This window comes from Nannospalax galili, unplaced genomic scaffold (genome assembly GCF_000622305.1).
Source record: "Nannospalax galili isolate Female #2095 unplaced genomic scaffold, S.galili_v1.0 scaffold1941, whole genome shotgun sequence".
NCBI lineage: Eukaryota > Metazoa > Chordata > Mammalia > Rodentia > Spalacidae > Nannospalax > Nannospalax galili.
The window spans coordinates 40153-54206 of record NW_008344179.1 but is presented as its reverse complement, the minus strand read 5'-3'; the positions used below and the strand labels follow the sequence as shown (position 1 = coordinate 54206).

Below are 14054 nucleotides of genomic sequence, written 5' to 3'. Positions count from 1 at the left end.
CATGCCTGACTGGCCCTTCCTTCCTTCCTTCCTTCCTTCCTTCCTTCCTTCCTTCCTTCCTTCCTTCCTTCCTTCCTTCCTTCCTTCTCCTTTGATGAGCAGAGGCCATATATTTTAAATAATTACCTCCTAGGATTGGGGAAATGGCTCAGTAGATAAAGTGCTTGCCATACAGCTGTAAGGAGTTAGAATCCCCAGAACTCATGTAAAGCTGAATGCGTTAGTGTACATCTGTAATTCCAGAGTGCCTACAGGCAGAAGGGGAGCCAGAGATGGGAGAGTCACCACAAGCTTGCAGCCCCAGTTTACTTAGTAGTGAATAAGATGTTCAGCCTCAAGCAAGCTAGGTGGTGAGACTAACACCAGAGGTCATTCTGACTTCCACTCCTGTGCCATGGTATGCACACATCCACATGCACATCCATGTGCATGTCTATGCCCACACCACAGACTCATAGGAATATGTACACACAACACACACATCTTAAAGAAATAATAACTTCCTTCTAGTGAATGACCTTAAGTCATTTGAACTGTTTTGCTATTTTTGGGGGTATTTGTGAGTAAACAATATTTCAGAACAAATGAAAGCCTAAATAGGAAACTTCTAGGTAGCTACTACTATTATATACTACCAGGATACTATTACGATGACTGGAAACAAGTTTTGATGAGGATATGGAACAGCTGAAACTCTTACTTTACTGATGAGAATACAAAAAATGATCCAAAATTTTGTAAAATTTGACATGTATTTATCATAATACAAAGCACTTTACTTTTTGGTATAAAGTGCATGGCAACACAAAGACCTTGACTGTGAGTGCTTGAACTGTGTTTTCTAAGTGACACAAACTGGAAACAATCCCTGTTTCCATCACTTTGAGTAGATGTACAAAGTTTTGTACATGTATATAATAGAATACTGCTCAACAGCGAAGAGCCACAAACAACTGATAGAAGCAAAGAGTAATTGACTCTCATTCACTGTGTACCTTATGAAAGAATAGGAAAGACTTGACCTTGTATGGTTCCATTTACATAATGTCCTTGGATGGTTGAGACTATGGGGCAGGAAAACAGATGAGTTATTCTAGCATTGGCATAGAAAGAGTTGACAGCATGAGAGAGGTTTTAGGTACAGTGCAGCTGTTCTATATGGAGAGTGGCAGTAGTCATCTGATTTTATAGTGTGTCCAAACTCAAAGTGTATTTCTAAAATACACGTTCTTCTTGTGTTTTTCTTTCCTAATTGTACCTCAGTGGTTTAAAAAATAAGTTCAGAGTGGGGTGTGGTGGTATACCCCTTTAGTCCCAGCACTCGGGAAACAGAGGCAGGCGGATCTGTGCAAGTTCAAGGCCAGCCTGGTCTACACAGTGAGTTCCATGCCAGCTGGGGCTACAAGGAGACCATGCTTAAAAAGACTGAAAAAAAGTTTAGCTAGGTGTGTGGTACACTCCTGTAATCCCAGCAGTCAGGAGGTAGAGGCAGGAGAATCAGTAGCTCTACAGCAGCCTTAGCAACATAGAAATTTTGAGGCCACTTTGGGGTACATGAGACTAACACACACACACACACACACACACACACACACACAAACGAACTTAAACCAAAACAACCATAAAAAACAACCAAAAATTTAAAGTGAAAATATCAAATAACAGGTTCATTTTCTTCTGCAGAGTGTTGCACTGTACATCCTTGGTGATGAGAGCTGTGTTTCTGATGAAGCCTCCCAGTATTTATGCAAAATAACCCTAAGTAAGTTGTGACAGCGTTTGCCTCCCCAAACACTTCTAATTGTGCACATGGAAAGAAGAATGTGAAAATGCTCATGAATGCTTGCCTCTTTATTGTGTTCGAGTCTATAATCTGCAACTGAATTTCAAATACTGGGTTACTTAAAATCTGACAGGTCTTGCATCTGTTTTCAGTGTGGCTGTGGAGGACTTCACTAACCTAAAGGAAATTAGTGTAATTTGCACTGTGTCACAGTACTGTTTTCTTTATTATTTTTTAAGAGTTTTTTTTGTTGGTAGTGAATTCTTCTAAATATTTTTTGCATGTTGTTTTCTTTTTATCATGATGACTATCAAAATAAAATTTTAATTTGTTGCCTTCAGCATCCCAAAAGTCACAAGCAGAACAAGAAGAAAATAGGTAATTTATATACAGATTGTGCCTTTATATTTAAAATTTGGAATGGTATTATGTGTTTGTTTGTGTTTTATACCTTTGTATTTTATTCTCTGTAGGTTTAGTTTCCGGCATTCTTCAGTTTCTAGCCTAGCTGAAAGATTAGTTGTCTGGATGACCAGTGTAGGTAAGAGCTATGTTGTTTCCTCTTAACTAGGTCTTGCTTCCCTCCCACTAGCTAGAATTGGGGGCATGAGGAGAGAGTCTGGCTTTCTGTAAAGGGCTAAGATTGACACTATGGTTTATCAAATGGAGCTTATTTTCCTCACAGTCCACAGCTTGGTACAGTAGAGTGGCTGGGATACTAGCTTTTTGTCTCATGTTTTATAAGAAATCTTTATTTTTATTCACTGTGGACCAGGGGAGGCTGTTGCTCTGTAAACTGGTCTCAGAATGGAGAATTTTAATTACTGCACATTCAAATGTGAAGCTACTGAAAGACTTAGAAATTAGACATGGGTATTCTGGCACAGTCTAAAACTCATTGTATAAACATTTCAGAGTATGTTTTCAAAGATAAAGTCCAGAGATTTTAGGCGTTACGATGAATGGCCATGTGGCTGACAAGAAGGGAGGAAAAGGAGCTCAGAGTCTTTTCTCCACTTTTTCTTTCTTTCTGTTTTTTTTTTTTTTTCTTTTTGACACAGGGTCTCCCTGTAGCCCCAGCTGGCCTGGAGCTCACTTTGTAGACCAGGTTGGCCTCGAACTCACAGAGATCCACCTGCCTCTGCCTCCCAAGTGCTGGGATTAAAGGTGTGTACCACCATGCCCAGCTCATACTCCTAGGTTTTAAGTACAGTAAAGTGACTTGTTTTCAAAAATAACTGAAAAAAAATAAAAGTTACTGATATAAGTTTATGACAAAAAATTGAGGATGTTATACAAAATAGCATGTTAAAAAGTAATGTTTGGCCGGGTGTGGTGGCAGGCGGATCTCTGTGAGTTCAAGGCCAGCCTGGTCCATATAGTGAGTTCCAGGACAGCTGGGGCTACAGGGAGACCCTCTCTCAAAAAAGACCAAAAAAGAAAAAAAAAAAAGTAATGCTTGCTAGGCATGGAGCATACCTTTAATCCCAGCACTCAGGGGGCAGAGGCACGCTGATCATGAGTTCAAGACCAACCAGGTCTACCTAGTGAGTTTCAGGCCAGCCAGGGCAACATAGACCCCGTCTCAAAAAATTAGTGAATATTGGAAGGTGTTTCCTACTTCTTTTTTTTTTTTTCTAACGATTTATTTAATAACCACATACTTAGAAGAAGCATTTCATTACAACAGCATTGACATATTCCGTAACATTTTCCTGAGCTAAGATGTATCTCTTTCAAAATTGGCTGTAAAGTTTTAGGTTTACAGTTGAGTTATTACAGTTATACAATATTGTACTCAGTATAACCCTTTAAGACATAAAACTAAATGAGGTTTTCACTCTTAAAAAAGATCTCCATTTCATTATTAAAATACAGAGTTTCATACAGAAAAATTCATTTTTAATGCAGTTGACATTAAGATGTTTGCACATGCATTTCTAATCTCTATATATCTGATTATTACTAGTCACAGCCGGTTACTTTCTGAGCTCCTTGGCATCTGAACATGGATAGACAGGGTCTCACTGTAGATCCCTGGCTGACCTAGAACTCTGTAGGTCAGCCTGGCCTTGAAATTACAGAAATTCACCTTCCTCTGCCTTCAGAGTGCTGGGGATAAAGGTGTGTGCCACCATGCTAGGTGTTTCTTAATGCTTATATGAAGTGTGTTCTCAGTGGAGTTCTTCACTGGTCTTTGTATGCTACCTTTAGAAATGTTAATTACCTTTATATATATTACATATGTATATATAAATATATATTAATATATATATAGAGAGAGAGAGTGTACTTAAATGAAAAATACTGGATGAGCTCTTTCCAATATATATCACTTAATATTTAGTACGAATGTTATTCTTATAGAATGAGATATTTTTGTCTCAATAATTGGTCAACTTTCTGTAGTATAAATAATGCATAATATCATTATTCATGTATTACTGGAAAAAGAAGTTTGAATTAGCCTGAGAACTTTAAAGATTTAAATATGAATTAAACATACAAAAGAATGTGTGAAATATATCTGTCTATAGACTAATACCAAAGTGAATATTGATTATTGGTCATCCGCCTTTACAAATGGAACATGACTCCAGTGTAGTTGAAGTTCCTGTGTGTCTGCTGCCTGTTACATCCCCTCCCACACACCCCACCACTATATGGAGCCACTGCCTATGTGTTACCTTTGCCTTGCTTTTCTTCAGTTATTCATCTTTATATTTTGCTTAGTAATGTATGATTTTGAACTTCTTGTACATGTACATATAAGCATCCAGGTGTTCACCCATGTTGATTCATGTAGCTGTAAGTCATTTTATTGAAATAACAGATAATACAATGGGACTTGCCCCTTTTCCTATTTTTTTTGACATAATGAAATAATATTCCTATTTGATATTTGTAAGTTTTATATCTTGGTGCATATATGCACAAGGTTCTTTGTGACTGTGTTAGACTAGAGGAGTGGAGTTATCTTTATATATCAACTTCCAAAGTGATTGTGCTAGTTTCTGCCATCTTTAATTAGAGATAAGATTTAACTGTTGTTTCATGTACTTGCCAGCACTTAGTATTGGTTGATTTTAATATTTGTTGAGGCTAATTGAGGAAGTGGCAAATTAAAAGAAAATTCTCTTTGTTTTACTCCAAAGGATTCACTTTAAGAGATTTGGAGACTCTTCCCTTTGGAATTGCTCTTCCCATCAGAGATGCAATATATCACTGCCGTGAGCAGCCCGCTTCAGATTGGCCAGAAGCTGTCTGTCTCTTGATTGGACGTCAGGATCTTTCCAAGCAGGCTTGTGAAGGAAATTTACCCAGAGGGAAATCTGTGAGTATCAACACAGAAAATTCGAAGCCTAAATAAAATCAAAGTGGAAATGTTCTTCATTTTTTTTTCTTTACAGCTTTAGATTTTTGTTTCTGTACCTATCAGTTTGTCTTATGTTATAAGCCAGATGGAGTTTATGGTCGAACACATCTTATTAATTGTAAATTGAACATAGGAGCTGGAAACTTAATGACTGCCTGTGTTGCCTGGGCATTTCTTTTCCTAGTATCAGGACAAGTACTGAGTCAGCGAGGTGACTGCCATGCCTATTTACCTGCTTGTAGCTGTAGTAGTGACTGATAGTAGGTAGGAAAAGCAAGGGCCTGTGTGCCCTCAGTTTGGATAGTTATAGTGTTTTCTTTCAGGCTTTTTGAGGTTTTGAGGTTTGTTTTTATTTATTATTTTATTTTATATGTATGAGTGTGTTGTCTGCATGTATGTAAGTGTATCTGTGTCATGTAATGCCCTCAGAGGTCAGAAGAGGGTTCAGATGCTTGGAACTGGAGTTACAGATGGTTGTTACCTGCCATGTGAGTGCTGGGAATTGAACCCGGGTCCTCTATAAGAGCAGCCAGTGCTCTTTACCAGTGAGCCAGAGCTCTAGCCCCAGGTTTTGAATTTATTGAATTTAATATTTTAAGTAGGTTTAAATATATTTGATTAGTTACTGCTTAATAATGAAACTGGAGCCAGAGGAGGAAGAATATTTTTTCCACTAAGTTATATAATGCCTTAAAGACTACCCTTCATTTTCTTTAAATCTATTTAGGAATGGGTTCTAAGAGGCCTCGAAACAAAGTAAAATATTTCTCTTTTACAATCAGATTCTTGTAAATTTTATATGAAACTGTGGCTATCTGATTGACAGTTAATTGGATATATCAAGATAACTAATAGAGAGGTTTTTGAACATTCCCAATACAAAGAAATGAGAAATATATGAAGTGATAGATGTGCTAGTTACCCTGACCCAGTCGTTATGCAGTATGTGTATGTACTGAATTATCACAGTGCACCCCCAAATATGTGCAATTATATTTTAGTTACAAATTTAAAAATTGGGTTGGGATGGTAGCTCAGTAAATAGAGTGCTTCCCCAGGGTGCATGAGGCTCTGAGTTTGGTCTCTAACACTACAAAAATAAATATATCTTCAACATTGCACAACACAGGTGCACTCACATACAAGCAGGCAATATACTCATACACATAAATTAAAAATAAATAAAATATTTTTTAAAAAAATAAAGAATTATTAAAAAATATAAAAAAGGAAATACTTAAAACTTTTAGAACTTTATGTAACTCTAATTAGTAGTACCTCAGTTGAGGATTCAGGAGTGGTGAATCTACTCCTGGTGAGTTCTCTACTTTGTTCATGTCTCTGAGAAAGCAGTGAGAATTCAGTTATCCCATTAGCCTTTGAGTCATGACATCAAAGTCTGCAAATCCAGGCATGATGGTGTATGCCTGTAACCCAGAACTTGGGAGACTGAGGCATGAGAATCACTATGAGTTCAAGGATAGCCTAGGCTACATAGTGACACCCTGTTCCCCTCAAACAAAAATAAACTCTTTAACATTTAGGTTTCTTTTGTCACAGAGCCATTCAGCACCGTTAACATTACAATATTAATCTTCATTTATATGTCATTTCAGGAAGATTTAAATTCAGTTTTTTCAGTTACTTGAAGCTAAATTTCAATTTGAGTCTGCTATTTGGGTATATGTTTTGTAGGAAACTTACCTGTTAGAATATATAGTCATGGGCTAGAGAGAGGGCTCTTTGGTTAAGACCACTGGCTGCTCTTGCAGAGAACCTGGGTTCAATTCCCAGCACCTACATGGCTGTTAACAACCATCAGTAACACCAGTTCCAGGGAAATCTTAACACCTTCTTCTGAACCCCTCTGGCATTGCACAGTGTGGGTATACTTAACACACATGCAGGCAATACACTCATATGCATAAAATAAAAATAAATATTTTAAAAAATATGTATCATCTAATGATATGCTATGTTCTAAGAAATGTGTCATTAGGCTGTTTAGATGTGTGAACATCATAGCCATAAATACTGTTTCATGGAACCACTATCATGTTTGTGATCTATTGTTGATCAAGTGATATGTGGTATATTACTAGAGTTTCTTTTAATACTAGTTTTTTAAAAAAATATTTTATTTATTATTTTTATTCTATGTGTATGAGTGTATTGCCTGCATGTATGTGAGTGCACCCATGTTGTGCAATGCTGCACAGGTCAGAGAGTGCTTCGGATTCCCCTGGAACTGAAGTTAAGGATGGTTCGTAGCCACCATGTGGATGTGGAATTGACCCGGGTCCTCTGCAAGAGCAGCCAGTGCTCTTAACCACTGAACCATCTCTCCAGCCCCTTAATACTAGTTTTTAATCTGGTCATGTGTACCTTTTTTTTTTCAGGCTGACATTTTTGTCTCAATATTAAGTTTTGGAAAACTTTAACATTTCAAGTAGGATTTAATCTTTTATTGAAGGAGTTTAAAACTTCTTGAGAGAAAGTGAAGAGAGTACTATACACGTTGATATTGTAGTCAGATTAAATTATCTGGGAAGCCCTATAATGAAAACACATGGTAAGGCTCTGAGGACAGAGTGGCAACTGAGAAAAGAGTCTACTCAATTCCTTTGAAATCTTTATTTGAAGTATATTTAGAAATAAAAGTGACATCATAATGTTTTCTTTAAGACAGTATCACCCAACTTCCCTTAACCTTTGATATATATCCTTGCAGGTTTTTTCCTTTTGCTTCTGTTAATCAGTAGACAATATCTAAGGTGACATCTGTTTTGTAGTAATAGTGAGTTAGACTTATATTCCAGAGGAATAATTTGTTTCCTTTAAAAATGTTAGATAATAGGGCTGGAGAGATGGCTCAGCAGTTAAGAGCACTGACTGTTCTTGCAGAAGACCTAGGTTCGAATCCCAGCACCCACATGGCAGCTAACAACTGTCCATAACTCTAGTTCCAGGGGATCCGACATCCTCTTATGTCCTCCACGGGCATTGCATGACATGGGTGCACTTAACTACATGCAGGCATAACACTCATACACATAAAATAAAAATAATAAATTAAAAAAAAACATTAAAAAAATGTTAGAAAAAAGACGGCAGGGGTTGGGATCACCTTGAAACAGAAACAGAGAGGACTCTGGCAAAGTGAGAGTTTATTTGGGCGTTAGTGGGGCTGGGTCTCAGCTCGGGAGTGAGTGAAACCAGCAGCCTAATGGCTGCAGAGGGGTAGCTTATAAAGGGAAAAGAATACAGAAAAAGGGAGTATTTTTCTGCTGTTTGAGGGCTGTTCAGGGAGGGCGTGGGGCCTGTACCTGGTGAAACTTATCGAGGAAAACATCTACTATAAAACATGCTTTCTACAATTACAAGGTTCCAGGAACCCACTGTAGCTTCAGGGCTTGGACCCGCTGTCAGCCTGTGGCACATGCTCTGGTGATCACAAGGCATTGGGTCACCAGTTCCCAGAGCTGCTTTTGTCAGCTTGCAGGTGGCTGGGAGTTGGCTGACTGAGTTCCTCCTAGGAGCTTTATGGTTTCTGGGTCTAGGGTCGCCTGGACCTGAACCCTATCATAAAACATGATCAGGATATAGAATGTTTCTTTTGATGGGTTTCAACCACCTGATTATTACCCTAAATTTGAACTTTTTCCTTCAATAAAGAATGTCTCCAAGTATATTACTTTAAGTATAATACTTTAAATACAATACAATACTTTACTTAGAACATAGATATAGGAGGATAACTTGAGGCCAGGAGTTTTTGATGAGCCTGGGCGACATAGTAAGACCTCATTTCAAAAGAACTCAGATTTATAGGTTGTGTTCTAGTATACTTGAGGAAGCCTGCTCATTTTGCTCTGGAATACATGACTTTCTAGTGGTGGAGTTGTGCTCCAATAGCTTGTGAATTCCTCATTCAGTATGTGCACACTGGCTGCTCTTTAAATCATTATAATAAAGTCTGTTACTCAGGTACTCTCATCAGATGTTCCTTCAGGAACGGAGGCTGAGGAGGAAGATGATGGCATGAATGACTTGAATCATGAGGTTATGTCATTAATATGGAGTGAAGATTTAAGGGTACAGGATGTGCGAAGGCTGCTTCAAAGTGCACACCCTGTCCGTGTCAATGTGGTGCAGTACCCAGAACTCAGTGACCACGAGTTCATTGAAGAGAAAGAAAACAGGTAAAGAAAACTTATTTCATTACCTTCCATCCACTCTTTTTCTCTCTTCCTTCTTCTTTCCCTTCCTCCTTAGAGCATCATATACACTAAGTTGCTCTGTCTGGCCTTACTTTCTCTGTAGCCCAGGCAGGGCTTGGATTTGTGATCTTCCTGACTTGGGTAGCTGCATTTACTGGTATGTGCCACCAGCCCAGCTTCTTTTTCTTATGATATTGTTTCTTATGGTACTGTTTCAAGGGGAGGTCCACTTATACTTAGCTGTGGCCACTAAAAGTCTGAGACAGTACAAATTTCTTTCCCATTGTTTCCTATCCATCTGTACTCAGGGATTAGTCACCTTTGAGGGTAGAGCATAGTAGCATGGGCTCTTGTGGTTAGGCTTGACACCATTGCTGGATGGGTTTTGATAAGTTACTTAACCTGTTAGTTTATCAGTTGCTTCAGCTGTAAGAACAGGTATGATTGTAACATTTAGACCTCATAAAATATTGGCATCATATCCATTATTTTTACATGACACTTAGACTACAACATATCCTGTAGTGAAGCTCACTGTCATCAGCCATTATGAATAGTGCACTGATATTTTTTTTTTAATGTCTTTAACTTTGTAATATATCTAAAGTCAGAATGTATGTTTTGGTCAGTAGATGTCAGTTTAATTGGCAGCATTTCTTCTTAGCATCTAATGAGATCATGAAGCATCTTAAATTTAGGGTATATAGTATTATTGTTATCATTTAAATTTTGTGGCTTTTGCAAATTGAATGGGATTGGGTATAAAGTTTTCACTAAAAATTCCTACAAGATCCAGCTTCTTGGCCTTGAATTTCCTGCATTCAAAATTATTGTACTGGCTGTATTCCCAAGGAAGCTTAGAACAGTAAAACATTCTTTTCTAATAATCTGGAAAAGCAGTATATGTGTGTATTTAGGGGGAAATAAGATTAATGAATAGCTTTATCTGCAGAGCTCTTTGCTAGCCTCTGAAGGACTCTTTTGCCCTAAATGCAACTTTCATAAGCATTTTTTTAGTTGTGAATGTCTGTTTCCAAAATTTATTAGTTTTTGTCTTTATGGCCGATCTGGCTAAAAAGTAATTCAGTGTAGAAACAAGAGAAGTGTGTTAGTTTTTCAGTATAGCCCATGAAAGCCATTTTAACCCTGAACATACTCTCTATGTAGTACTGTTTGTCTTGTAAGTATGCTAAGTCATGTGAGTGAGACTAACTTTATTTTGGAGACATAAAATCTGTTTACTTTCTGTCTTTGTGTACAAACCACAGAGGTAGTTATTGGCATTTCTGAGACAGTATTGGTGTAAGGAATGAGAAGAGGATCCTAAGTGTACTGAGGGCTGCTAGAATGAAAATAACACAAAGATGACAGCTTCCCCCTGCCCCCCCCCCACCATAGTTCCTTCCAAAAGGTTAGCATCACTCAGAGTATAATTTTAAATTTCAGTTTTTGAACACTTTGAGAGAATTGGGTTTCACTAAAAGTGAGTAAAGAAAGTTCAGTGTGTCCCCTTCAGAGTCTCCAATAAGAATAAGAGTAAGAATAATTGTGTGTGGGTGGTTCACCTGTATCCTTGTATAAAGTTACTTTGTGATGACTTCATTGGTATCCAGTGTCCCTCTTTTGGAATAATTACCTACTGATAGTTTTTCAGTGATGCTTCCAGTGATGTTAACCGTTTTCTTTTCTTTCTTTCTTCTTTTTTTCTTTTTTGAGACGGGGTCTCCCTGTAGCCCCAGCTGTCCTGGAACTCACTATGTAGACCAGGCTGGCCTTGAACTCACAGAGATCCACCTGCCTCTGCCTCCCAAGTGCTGGGATTAAAGATGTGCACCACCACGCCCGACTAACAGTTTTCATATTTTTGTGTTTTAATTATAGATTACTTCAGTTGTGTCAGCGAACTATGGCTCTTCCAGTAGGACGAGGAATGTTTACCTTATTTTCATACCATCCTGTTCCAACGGAACCATTGCCTATTCCTAAATTGAATCTGACAGGTATGTTAAATTCTGGGCTCATGCCAAAGGACAAAAACCACATATGCAAGTGTGTGTGTGTGTGTGTGTGTGTGTGTGTGTGTGTGTGTGTCTTCCTTTTGAATTATTTTAGTTCAAAGACATGCTCCCTCAATCTTTACTGATTTTAAGCACTAATAGCTGCTATAGTGACTGTCAAACCTCAAAAAGCAAATTGTATTACTTTTAAGGAAGGAAGAATTAATTTTGAATCATGGTTTAAGGGTATATAGTCCATGGTTGTGAGGAAAGCATAACAGTAGGAATAGCTTGTGGTTGGAGCTTGTTCAGATCTGGACATTCAGGAAACAGACAGGACCATAAACCTACGTTTATGGCCTGGGCTACCCCCAACTGGCTCCCCAAAGATCCAGAATCTCCCAAAATAGTGCTGCCAACCAGCTGGGGGGACCAAGTACTCAAACACATGAACCCGTGGGGATATTTCATATTCAAATTGTAACACAAATCAAGCTGAATAAACATCAAGGGAAATAGAATATAGGCTATTACTAATTTTCTTTTTTTCAGTTTATTTATGTGTATGTTTAAGTGTCTGTGTGTGTATATATTAGGTGCCTGTGGAAGCCAAAGGAGAGCATTGGACTCCCTGGAGCTGGAGTTACAGGTGGTTGTTAGCCATGTGATGTGTGTGCTGGGAACTGTACTGGGTTTTCTTGAAGAGCAGCAAGTGTTCTTAATCATGGAACCATCTTTCCAGTCCTGAATTTGCCATTTTTAAGAATAGCATATGGTTTCATACTTATATATCTATATGTGGAGAGGCATAAACATGTGATTCAAAGATAGGGAAGATTTGTACACGTCCTTGTCTCTTGTTAAAATGCTGTTTATTTATTTTTGGTCTTTTTTGAGACAGGGTCTCCCTGTAGCCCCAGCTGGCCTGGAACTCACCTTGTAGACCAGGCTGGTCCTGATTTCATAGAAATCCACCTACCTTTGCCTCCCAGGTGCTGGGATTAAAGGCATGTGCCATCATGCCTGGATTGGAATTTATTATTCATATAGTTATACTATGATGTCAATAATCAGTTTTGAATAAAGCTCCCTACAATTGGAAAAAAATAATGCAGACCAGTGAGAATCTTAACCACATGAAACCAAAGTTAATTTGTTATCATTTATCTTATTTCCCCATGTGTGTTAGCAAAATGAACGAACCCTGAGCTATTTTAAATAATGTGTTTTTGAATGTAATAAAGGCAACCTTATTTTCAGATATCTAAATTTTGATTTTGTAGATTTTTGTTCTCTTAATTTACCTCCTCTTTTTGTCTGCCTAGGGCGAGCCCCCCCTCGGAATACAACAGTAGATCTTAATAGTGGGAACATTGATGTGCCGCCCAACATGACTAGCTGGGCCAGCTTTCATAATGGTGTAGCTGCTGGCCTGAAGATAGCCCCTGCCTCCCAGATCGACTCAGCTTGGATTGTTTATAACAAGCCTAAACATGCCGAATTAGCCAATGAGTATGCTGGCTTTCTCATGGCCCTGGGTCTGAATGGGCACCTTACCAAGCTGGCTACTCTTAATATCCATGACTACTTGACCAAGGTGAGAACTTGTGATCCCTGTGCTAGCATTGTGTCATGTGTGCCTCCTAATTGCTCTGGTTGCCTCACTTTATTCCTGCCTCTCTAAATCATCTGTCTCATAGTAGGAAGAAGACTCTTCTACAGTATAAACCAGTGTGTCTCTTTCACTCAACTATGTCATGAGCTGCCATTGCTCCTAGTCACTTCTGGGAGCCTGTGTGCCATCTTACTTCTCCAGCCTTTGTACCACAGTTCCATTGCTCCTCCCATCTGAACTTGCATGTCCCTTTTCTGCTAATGTGTTCAGGCTCTATTATAAACGCTTAAACATAATGTTCTTTAGAGATTCCCAGTATTTGTTTTGGTAGTATCTAAGGTTTATTCTGTTTTTCATCTTAGGGCCACGAAATGACAAGCATTGGGTTGCTACTTGGTGTTTCGGCTGCGAAACTTGGCACCATGGATATGTCAATTACTCGGCTTCTTAGTATTCACATTCCTGCTCTCTTACCACCAACATCCACAGAACTTGATGTTCCTCACAATGTCCAAGTGGCTGCGGTGGTTGGCATTGGCCTTGTGTATCAGGGCACTGCTCACAGACATACTGCAGAAGTCCTGTTGGCTGAAATAGGTATTCAGTTACTAGTGTTGGATCGTAATAGCTGACATTTCCCACTCCATATAAACCCAAAGAAAATAATAACAAAATTAGAAACATTAAGGAAAAATAAGAGTAGCTTTTGTAAACACAGAATGCTCTGATAACTTAAAAAAAAAGACCCCCCCCCCAAAAAAAAAAAAACAAAAGGCAAGCCTATTACTAAGCTCTGGTGGTCACATGCAAGCATGCCATTTATCCCACACTAAGCAATGTCTAGCAGTTACCTATACTTTAAATGCATTTGTTTTACTTCTATAGCAGTATATCACAGTGTTTCTTCTGTTAGGCAATGACACAAAAACCAGAAGTGATTATCTCCTATAACTTATGTACCTTTCAAGCCTTTAAATTATGTCTGCATTATGATAAAATATAACAGATGCAATGTAAATACTATGTAAATGGTTTTTACACTGTATTGTGTAGGGATAAATGA

The 14054-nt window shown here is 38.3% G+C and overlaps 1 protein-coding gene across 1 annotated transcript in view; it reads left to right on the top strand.

The window, feature by feature from the left end:
- The window catches only part of Anapc1 (anaphase promoting complex subunit 1), a gene marked incomplete at its 3' end in the record, with an annotated part of 89460 nt that overhangs the window by 42954 nt on the left and 32452 nt on the right, over window positions 1-14054 (top strand). Inside the window, 8 exon segments of the mRNA XM_017799944.2 lie at window positions 1684-1762; window positions 2125-2161; window positions 2257-2324; window positions 4939-5117; window positions 9147-9361; window positions 11261-11379; window positions 12702-12973; window positions 13354-13588. Coding sequence (XP_017655433.1) covers window positions 1684-1762; window positions 2125-2161; window positions 2257-2324; window positions 4939-5117; window positions 9147-9361; window positions 11261-11379; window positions 12702-12973; window positions 13354-13588 — 1204 coding nt within the window.